General features: G+C 39.8%; 1 protein-coding gene across 1 annotated transcript; it reads right to left on the bottom strand.

Moving 5' to 3' along the window:
* Positions 1–5684: 5684 nt before the first annotated feature.
* On the bottom strand, positions 5685–9708 carry LOC127446567 (caveolin-3-like). Its single transcript, XM_051707586.1, has 2 exons — positions 9337–9708; positions 5685–6456 (listed from the first exon to the last, which is right to left on the bottom strand). Exons 1-2 carry the CDS (start codon positions 9445–9447, stop codon positions 6115–6117), a joined length of 453 nt encoding a protein of 150 aa, XP_051563546.1. The 5' UTR covers positions 9448–9708; the 3' UTR covers positions 5685–6114.
* Positions 9709–10220: the final 512 nt, after the last annotated feature.

Here is a 10220-nt window from a genome sequence, read left to right as displayed (position 1 = left end):
AAAGTAGTTAGTTTTGAGGCACAGCTGTGTTTGAGGGCCGACTCCGGACCTAATTTGTTCGATCAGGAGAGCCCACACTGCAATTCGAGCGGGTGAGCCCACGATAAAAATAGAACATAGTAGCTCACATGTTTCAAAAAGGGGAGAACCCTCACTGTGACTCGAATGGGGGCCCCCGGCTGCCTTTGATTGGGAAAGCCAAACTGCAATTCGAACAGGAGAGCCCATGAGTTGAATGAACATGAAATTCAAGCTATGATTCGAATGGGAGGGCTCACACTGCGATTCGAAAGGGGGGGGGGGCAGACTTTTTGAATGGGAAAGCCCTAGCCACGATTCAGGGCCCTCACTGCAATTCGAGAGAAACATAGTACGCACCAGTGGGTTCAAAATGTTCAAAATGCTGTGTAACTGATTTATTGGGAAGCGATAAGATTTTTGTGAGCTTGTCTAATGTGTGCCAGGTCTGTTCTGATATAAGAGTGGAAGGTTTCGAAGGACCACCTTCTGAGAGCTTTAATTTGAGGTCAGGTAAGCCTTTTTGGAAGGATGTTGTTGCAGCTCCTACATGGAACGAATGAAGGGAGAAGAGATTGGGTAGTATACCTGATTAAAGCAGGATGCATTTGAGGTGTTTTTGAAACCAGTGTCTCGAGACTAGCTTGTGGTCATCATTAACAAGTAGTGGGTCTGTGGGGGAATGAATTTGGGTTTCTCTGTAGGCTAAGTAGTGACTGAGGGCTTGGTAGGGTTGGATGGGGGTTTGTAGATTAAAGATGAAGATGGAATGGCCATATTTAATTTGATCTGTTTTGCTTTGTTTAATATGGAATCTGATGGTGTCATTATTTAGAATTTGGAGGTTTGAAAAAGTGGGGTGAATACTAGGATCAAATTTGGAATTTATGGAGATTTCTGAGCTTTGGAGAAAACCAAAGAAGGAGAGACTGAACATAGCGTCCAGTGTTATAGATGTGTTGTGTGAATGATAGCCTGAACGGAGAGTGGTTAGGCATCTTTGTAATAGGTCTAGGGTCAGAGGTTGCCTCGAATCGGTTCTGGTGAGCTGGATTTTTTGGATTCCTTTAGTGAGGAGAGAAATTTGGGGGTTGTTTAGTGAGGGGCATTGTTGGCCATGGATTAGTTCGTAGAAGAAGTGTATGCCACTTAGGTATACTTTGATTGTTCCAGATTGCAAATGCTTTGAAATATGGAGGTGGGTAGAGAATGAGGAGATAGAGATGAGTGAAAAATTGGGAAAGGGAATGCTGTTACTTAGATGGAAAAGCTTGAAGCTATTCCATGCTAACCAGTAAGTTTGGAGTGTTCTTGGGGAGATTGCTTGAATTATAAGGTCACGAGATAGGCTGTGGAGGTGTCTGAGTGGATGGTTTACTGGAAGATCAGTTCCGAAAAGGGAGGCACTTGAGTTGGAGTCTTGTCTGCTTCTGGGGCCAATGTCCTGAATTTCTGGAAGAGAAAACGAGGGAGGCAGTCAGCAATTTGATTTTTACAACTTGGGATGTGTTGTGCTTTGATGATGAATTGGTCGCAGGTGGAGATCCAAATGAGACATCTTAATAGTGGCATGAATTTCAGGGAATGTGAATGGCCTTTATTGATACATTGGACTGTTCCTTGATTGTCACAGTGGAAAAGTATGCTTTTAGATTTCCCCACAGATTAGCTGCTGCTACAATAGGATATAGTTCAAATAAGGTGGTGGAAACATCTGATTGGGGAAGACCAGATAATATCAGTGGTTTTGAAAGTAAATTCCAAACCCTATGGTGGGGGCAGCATCAGTGAATAACTGCAGGTCGCTGGGGGTAGAGAGGAGGTCTTCGTAGAAGGAGAGTCTATTCCATTGTTTGAGAAATGAGAGCCATAACTGTAAATTGGCATGGCAGGTTTAAATGTACTTGGTCATTTAGATCTGGAGTAGATGAGGCTAGGGTGAGGATGTGGGAGATGAAAGGGCAACCTTGGGGCACCATAAGCATAGCAAAGTCGAGATGGCCGAGCAGGGAGAGCAAGTCGCGTTTAGTGCATTGAGGGGAATCCAGGAGGTAGGAAAAGATTATGATTCAATCGATTTTTTCCCCTGGGGAGAGCGGCTTGGAATTTGATCATGTCGAGATTGATTCCCAAGAACTCGATTGTAGTGGAAGGGCCTGATGTTTTCTCAGGGGAGATGGGGACTCCAAGTTACGACAGTGGAGAGGTGGGCTGCTGGTGGGGAGTTGTTTGAGGAAACAGTGAGAAAGTCATCGAGCAGATGTATAAGGAGGGGAATTGCGTAGTTATTTGACATGATCCGGCAGAGGGCTTCAGAGAGCATATCAAAGATTTTGGGGCTACTTTCGCATCCAAAGGTTAGTCGGACATCAAAGTAGTATTTGTCTCACCAGTGAATCCGGAAAAGGTGCCAGAAGTCGGGTTGCATTGGCATAACTTTAAAAGCAGAGGTGATGTCGACTTTAGCGAACCAGGCCCCTTGGCTGGCAGTTTTAATCAATTTAATAGCTTGGTCTACGTTGTGATATTGAAGGGAGTTCTCATCAACTGGGATTAGACTGTTGATGCCTGGGTAGAGGTTTTCATGGGGTGCTGAAAGGTTGATGATAATACACTTTTTTCCTGAGAATTTCCTTGTAGCAATCCCGATGGGACTGATGTGGAAGAGTTTAAAGGGGGGAGGGTCAAAGGGGCCAATCATGAAACCTTGATCTAGTTCCTTTTTTAGGATAGTGTCAATGACCTCTGGTTCTGCCAACGCTGACTGTAAATTACTGCAGATTATGCTGATATCTGGTAGGCTTTCTAAACCTTGGCTTAGACCTGAAAAGAAATGTTTTTTTGTTAGAGTGTTTTTATTTAGTTCTTAAGCCAAGACAGTAATTATAGATGTGGAGAAAGCGACAGTGTTGTCTAGGGCAACCAAACTCATTGAAGTTGTTGCATACTTGCGTTCCTGAATTGAAAGTAATTATTTTATTGTTTGTATTTTAATTTGAGGAGATTTTTGACCCTTGGCTGCGGGACATGAGGTTGATTTGACAGTTTTGGGAGTTGATTTAGGTTCTGGAACGTGAGGGTTGATTAGAAGGCAAGAGGAGGATTGGTGATCTGAAGATCCACAGATGGCACAAGAGACATTGCGACAGCCAAGAAAAACTCTATTGTAGAGTTCCATGTCTAGGGCGCCCCAGTATGGACATTGGTTCAAATGGTCAACTCTTGCTGCACATTTGGCAGAGAAGAGTTTGTGGTAGGTATAGAAATGGCAGCCTCCGAAGGAAAGAGAGAGTTTGGCAATTATAGTTAGGCAGTCATTTGGGAAAATGGAGCACATAACATCTGTATATCTTCCAAAGGGTAGGGAGAATTCAGCTAGGGTAAGTATGCGGTTTGGGTTGGGATTGGAATGTTTAAGAATTAGAGAATGCCCCGCAGTCAAGGGAGCATGACGATTCACAGTTAGAGACTGAGGAGAGAAGAGAAGCCAAATCTATATCAGCACCTGATAAAATCTGTGATCGGAGATGGCTGGAAATTGGTGGTGGTTCCATGGCAAGTGCATGTGATGGAGCTGCAACGGGAGTTGCGGTATAGAGGGTGTAAGTTGGGGGCTGAACCGGAAGAGAAAAACTGGCCTGGGGAGGAAACGGAGAGGTTGCCGCTTGCTGAGGGTGTTGAACGACCTCTATTCTTTTCGTTGGAAGTCGGGATAGTGGAATCTTGGGGTGCGAGTCGGGGCTCAGAGGAGTGCCGAGGAATTTCTGACTCGAGAGATAACTCGTCGTCTGAGGTGAAGCGTTCAAGCTCGTCTGGGTCGGCCATGGTTGCTTGCTAGAAGCGATGAGCGCTGGGAGAGAGGTGAGCTCTGCTTATACATGTTTTAGTGTAATTGATTAATAGGATCAGATGAGTAGGCTCCTCCTGAACCTTTGTTTATAACTCCATTTAATTTTTCATTTTCCCAATCTGTAACATGGGTGTGCTTAATAAACTGTTTAGCTGTAGTTGCTGGTAATTGTTAAAGCAACCTGCGTCAAACAAATGAAGACAGATAAATTTGTTGTTCTCATAAGAAACTAGTTGAAATTGGATTTATTTTATATTTTTGGAAGAAAGTGTGAGTGGTGTACTTGCCTGTGCAAAATGGTCCGATTAACTATATAAGCAATGGGCACATGCTCTTTTTTTTTTTTTTTTTTTGCCCTTCAAATCTATCAGGCTCCATTGCAACATATTCAATTCAAGTGTTATTAAAGTAAGAATAAAGTTTCATTATTCAGCGCTCATTCTATACATCCACTGGCGTGCAAATGCAATCTTCATTTATTAAAATAAAAAGTTATATTAGGGCAGATTAGAACCTGGAAATCCTTGTACTAGAAGTGAAAACGTTATTTTTTTTTTTTTTTGCCCTTCAAATCTAGCAGGCTCCTAATCCATTGCAGCATATTCAATTCAAGTGTTGTTGAAGTAAGAATACAGTTTCATTATTCAGCGTGGTCATGTAGTACTTGTAACTTTTCTTAGGGCTGCTTAGGTTGGACCAATCACAATCGTTTTTGGTAACTGGACTTTTTTAAATTACTGTGGTGGATTTCCATACTCAGTAACAAAGCCTTTGGAATTATTAGGATAATAGAAAAGAAAATACCCTCTGGCATTTACATTTTTTAAATGAGAGACAAAAAGTCCTGAGATTTAATGTGGCTTAAATTATTCGGTTTTATAAACTGCTTAGCGCCACCTTAAGGAAGAAAAAAATATAGGAGTTTGGATGAAGGTGAGTAAATAGAATTAGACAGAATTTAGGGTGAACTATCCTGTTCATATTTTGTTGTGGACTTTGTTTAAATCTCATCCAGGAACAGATGTCTTCTGTAAAGTATTAAACTATTATGTTAAGATTTTCTTCTGAAAAACTATTGTTTCTCAGCCTTATCTGTTGGTTTTTATTTTTAAGGAAGACCTCTAATTGTATAACCTATCTTGTGTGGTCCCATGATCTTTCCCACTGAAAATACCAGTTTAGACCAGCATCAGTTTCCTGGTCTAGGCTGATTTTTGCTGGTTAGGTTCTGGTTAAGAAGAAAAGGCCTGGTGGTGACACCAGCATCCCAAGCTGGGGACTAGCCTCCAAAACACACAACATGTGGGTTAGCCTACTATTAGTAGCCATTCTACTATTAGTAATTACTGTAGTGTTCAGGGGTGCACACTTGCAGTGTGCTCTTCTGTTAATTGTTGATAAAATTGCTTGTTACCATGTGCACCCTGCATTACTCTCTGATCTATCAAGCCCCCTCTGTTTATCAATTTATGGGATTAATAAATATAATTTGTACATATTGTGTGTGTTGTACACATACACTATGCTCAAGGGTGTTGTTATGCAGTTGCTTAGCATTTTTAACACATTTCTAAATTTTTGTGAACCCCCTTTATGGTCTGCAAGTTGATCGCTGATCATTTAGAAAAGTAACAGCACACTCCTCCAATAACTGCACCTTTGAGGTATTATTCATGTCTGTTGCAGAAACAGTAAAGAACTAGTTATGCTTAGAAGTTTATTAGTTAGGGATTTGTTGAAATGCCTAAACCAAAGTATGAGAAAAAGCAAGCACCACTAATAATAATATTTTTCTTGAAGATAGATGATCATTCCAAACCATTCTTAAATCTTTATTTTATAGTTATACAGAATACATCTGACATTGTCATGATAAAAATACCATGCTCAGCAACATCCCATTTTAAACCTGTCAAGCCAAGAGAGAAACCTTATGAAATCAGTTAATAAGACATATTCTCCATTGTAAGGCCTTTCATCACATGAAACTGTCTGAACAAGCAGGTGGCTTAATCCTGAATTGCTCCCAAAGCCTGACACTGAGACAAATATGGCATAGGTTTAACCATACAGATGGATGGGGGCAGTATGTATTTCAACATTGCTTTCGTATATATACCAGTAGTCTTTTCCAGTTGTTTAACGGACTTCAAGATATGACCACTTTAACCCAAATTAAATATTTATAAAATAATTTATTTTACTCAAAGGGCAGAGCATGTAAACTTTGATATCGACTAAGAAATCTAAACTTCTTTGCGTAGGGCAATCCGAATGCTGCTGAATATTTTCCCCAGTGCCTCGAACAAGGGGTCACAGAAGGTATGGATACAGAGGGAGTAGATTTGGCTCAGGCACTGGGTTTCGATCAGATAGCTCTTGATGCAGGGCATGACAGTCCAAATGTGACAGAAGGAGATGCATGCGAAACAGAAGCCCCACAGCAGTGCCACTGGGATGCCAAAGATAGCTGACAGCACACGGTAACACCAGTACTTGGAGACGGTAAAGGTTGTGTAGCTGGCCTTCCACACTCCATCCATACTGTGGGTGCCATCCGGCTCGGCTATCACATCCTCAAAATCCACCTTGAATTAACAAAAAATAAAAGAAAACACATTAATATTGCTGCTTTCAAGTGTGTTATCCAGTAGGCCTAATATATTCAGCTTTTCTGTTGCAAGCCATGTGATATGACTAGGGGTGGGTAAAAAGTATCAACAAATATTTTTCAAAATCATATCAATTTGAACAATCACTATATGGGTTTTCAAAATCGGCAGATCGATATTTTACAGCCAGGGGTGCTAATTACGTAGATCACGGTCGACCAGTCGATCGCAAGACAACCACTGGTTGATCTCATTAACAGGCTCGGCAAGTTGCAGTAATGTGGAAATGTGCCAAAAATGTCAAATACAGTACAGTTGAACATTCTGCAAAAATGCCCTAATCTTAGGCGTCATTTACAGGTGTGACGGGTGGGACATGTCCCTACCACTTTTTGCTTTTGTCAGTTTTGTCCCCACCACTTTTTGAAATGGTTTTCTTCAGATAAGTGTCTAATGCAGTAGAAACATCTCCAGTTCTTGAGCAGGAGTTTCCATTTCATTTGTGTGTGTTGTAATAAGTTTAATGTCATGATTCGTACTCGTTGCAGTTGTTATCAGTGGCGTTGAGTGACAGCAGGCGGGAGGTTCTCTCGTGCATACAGATGCGCATTCTACTGGCTCTGCTTTTGCGCAGCTCACGCTCCTTTCCAGTTAAATCGCGAAGCAAAATGAAAACAGATGTGTCCCCGCTCATTCTATACATCCACTGACGTGCAGATGCAATCTTCGTTTATTAAAATAAAAAGTTATATTAAGGCGCATTAGAACCTGGAAATCCTTGTACTAGAGGTGAAAACGTTATTTTTTTTTTTTTTAACCCTTCAAATCTAGCAGGCTCCCGATCCATTGCAGCATATTCAATTCAAGTGTTGTTAAAGTAAGAATAAAGTTTCATTATTCAGCGTGGTCACGTAGTACCTGTAACTTTTCTTAGGGCTGCTTAGGATGGACCAATCACAATCGTTTGTGGTAACTGGACTTTTTAAAATTACATACTCAAGTACAAAACCCTTGGAATTATAAAGTTAAGTTTCAGGCTGCAGATGATGTTTGGATCACTCAACATTGTCCCATGGCAGACATGGGACAATGGTAATCAGTACATAGATTCAGAATTTATAATGTATAATTTTGTTTTAACATGGTTGGCAGTGACACTTGGGTCTCAGGAGGTTAAATGTATTTATAAAGGGCATTATAAGTGAAGTATGCCTCAATTAATTGGAACCAAATCAAATCGAATGAAAATCACAATCGAATCGAGAGCTTGTGAATCAGAATCGAAAGTAATAGTGAAATCTGTATCCATATCCAGCCATAGATATGACTACTTTGGATAAAAGCATATCCTTAATGACTTAATGTATGTAAATGTACTTGAATAAAGCTTTTTTGCATGAAGCAGAGATATGTTGGCAAAACCGTCTTGGCAAATGATGTATCTACAACATATTGAGCAATCAAAAGTCAATGCCAACAATAAAACTTGGCAGACTTGTGGCATGGATTCTCTGCTGGTCATACAATACTCCTAAAATGGGTGATGATTAATACTCCAAACAGCGACATTTGATATCAAAATTCCCCCATCAGTAGGTGGCAGTCTGGCACCTTGTTTATTTTAGCTTCAAAACTCATAACAACCACAGAGAGCATTAAAATGAACTATTTTATTAAGTTATTTACCATCTTTATGCAACATCTATTTAAGATCTGAGACAGAGAAGTATCACATCTTCAAGGGATCGCAATTAATATGCAATGTTTGTTTAGACAGCAGAAAACATAGTGCACTAGTGCTTTGATGCGGACATCATTTGGAATTAAGCCTTGTAGTTGAGAGGATGATTAGTGAAAATGTAAATCTCAAACTAAAAAAAAAAGAAAAAAAAAAAAAGAATAAGGGTGTGAAGAAGCTCTCTAGATATACAAAAGCTATTTTCACACTTCCTGTAATACTGTTGTACATCTTGTTATGGAACTATAGATTTGTTCCCATAAATGTAATGCCACCAAGAATAACTATCACAGCAATAGAGAGTTGCTAACAACAACAACAGAATGATTACATTCACAGTCAACAGTGACTGAATACCATACTGTAATTTATGACTTAAATTGTATGTATGTCAATAGTCAATATACTGTCAATTGCAAAAAATGTCCACAGTGATGTGAATTGTTGAAACACATAGAAGCTGCTGAAGTAGTAATAAGTCTTTCTGTCTGACACACCCTTTTACCTCCTATAAATACTGATATTATGGTCTGTCCTGGCAGTTGAAGTGGGTTTGATGCTATTTTTGGGTAATGCCTTGTAGCTACAGTGTTGTGCAGCATGCACGCAAGCAAGTCAACCTATCCACTTATTTTAATTGTGCTTTTTAGAAAGTTAGTGAATTAATGAGTAAACATAAGCATAGAGTTTGCATTATTCATCAGTTTAGGAACATATTTTTGGTGAATACAGGTAAAGTTGTACACTTTCTGACAAATTTTCATTGGCATTGTTTTTTAATACAATCCAAATTACTAAAACATCATCCCATCATAATTTTGGATTAACATAATGCAGATTTAATAGTAATTGAAGACTATCCACATAATGATGTCCCACTTTATGTCATCCCACTTGCATTAACCTTATATATTTATGCCTTTTGTATAATTTTGACTCATAAAGGTCATTTCTATTTTATTTTTTGTGCTTGCTACTGGCTTATCCAAAAATACTTTTCAAACCAAATAAGTTTGAATGGTATTTCGAATGAATTGAGCTACCATTTCAATGCTAAAATTTTTAACACATCCAGATCTATTAGGTTAAAGCATGGTGACACCGACAATTCCACATACCTTCACAACATCTTCATTGATCTGCTTGGGGTCCCTGTTGATCAAATCAATCTCCTTGGTGTGGCTATCTCTCATTATTTTCTCCTCGTTGGTGTTATACTGGTCCACCATATTGGGTGCCTCTGGCCCAGGAAAGGTCAGAGTGGTCAAGATGTCTTTTAGAAGGGTCCGTAAAGCAAACTAAATTAGTGACCAAAGGAAAAGTTTCTAAATGGCCACACAGTCCCTAGTCCCTCTTAATTCTCCAATCTGTGGACTGACGACACGCCTGGAATGCTAGGGACAGCTGCATGGTTCTGTCTCTCTCTCTCTCTCACTTACACTAACTGTCTCACCCTACTGATCTTACCCCTTCTCTACCCCCACTCAACAACTATACTGCCCCGAACAGCCCACACACTCCAGTCCATAACTCACACACTTAGTAAAAGCTCCCCTATAGGGGAAACCAGGGGCCGTGTCACATTTCACACATGGCTGCGGGGTCAGCCAGGCACAGTTGCACAGTGGCATGAATTTCCACTGTGAAGTGACACTTTGAAAGCTTATTGCCAAAGGAGAGTATTGTATTTCAAGGGATAGTTCACCCAAAAGTGAAAATTCTGTCATCATATTCTTACCCAAACTTGTATGACTTTCTTTATTCTGAGGAACACAAACAATGATTTTTGGAAACATATAAATCTCAGTTACCATGCACTTTCATAAGTGAATGGTAACTGTTTGGAGGCTAACATCTCCTTTTGTGCTCCACAAAAAAAAAAAAAAAAAACTCATACAGGGTTTGGAACAACATGAGAGTGAGAAAATTAGAGAATTTGTATTTTTGAAGATTTTTTTTTTAAGCACATTTCACAATACATATTGTTTCAAAGTAGTTTTAC

This window comes from Myxocyprinus asiaticus, chromosome 9 (assembly GCF_019703515.2).
Source record: "Myxocyprinus asiaticus isolate MX2 ecotype Aquarium Trade chromosome 9, UBuf_Myxa_2, whole genome shotgun sequence".
Lineage (NCBI taxonomy): Eukaryota > Metazoa > Chordata > Actinopteri > Cypriniformes > Catostomidae > Myxocyprinus > Myxocyprinus asiaticus.
The sequence above is the reverse complement of the archived record's forward strand: the minus strand, read 5'-3'. Positions and strand labels throughout refer to the sequence as shown.

What these genes read in the sequence shown, in the direction of transcription:
- LOC127446567 (XM_051707586.1), bottom strand. Translation starts at nt 9,447, where the DNA reads ATGGTGGACCAGTATAACACCAACGAGGAGAAAATAATGAGAGATAGC. An exon ending in TCAATGAAGATGTTGTGAAG is followed by an intron (nt 6,457 to 9,336) that starts GTATGTGGAATT and finishes TGTTAATTCAAG; the next exon opens with GTGGATTTTGAGGATGTGAT.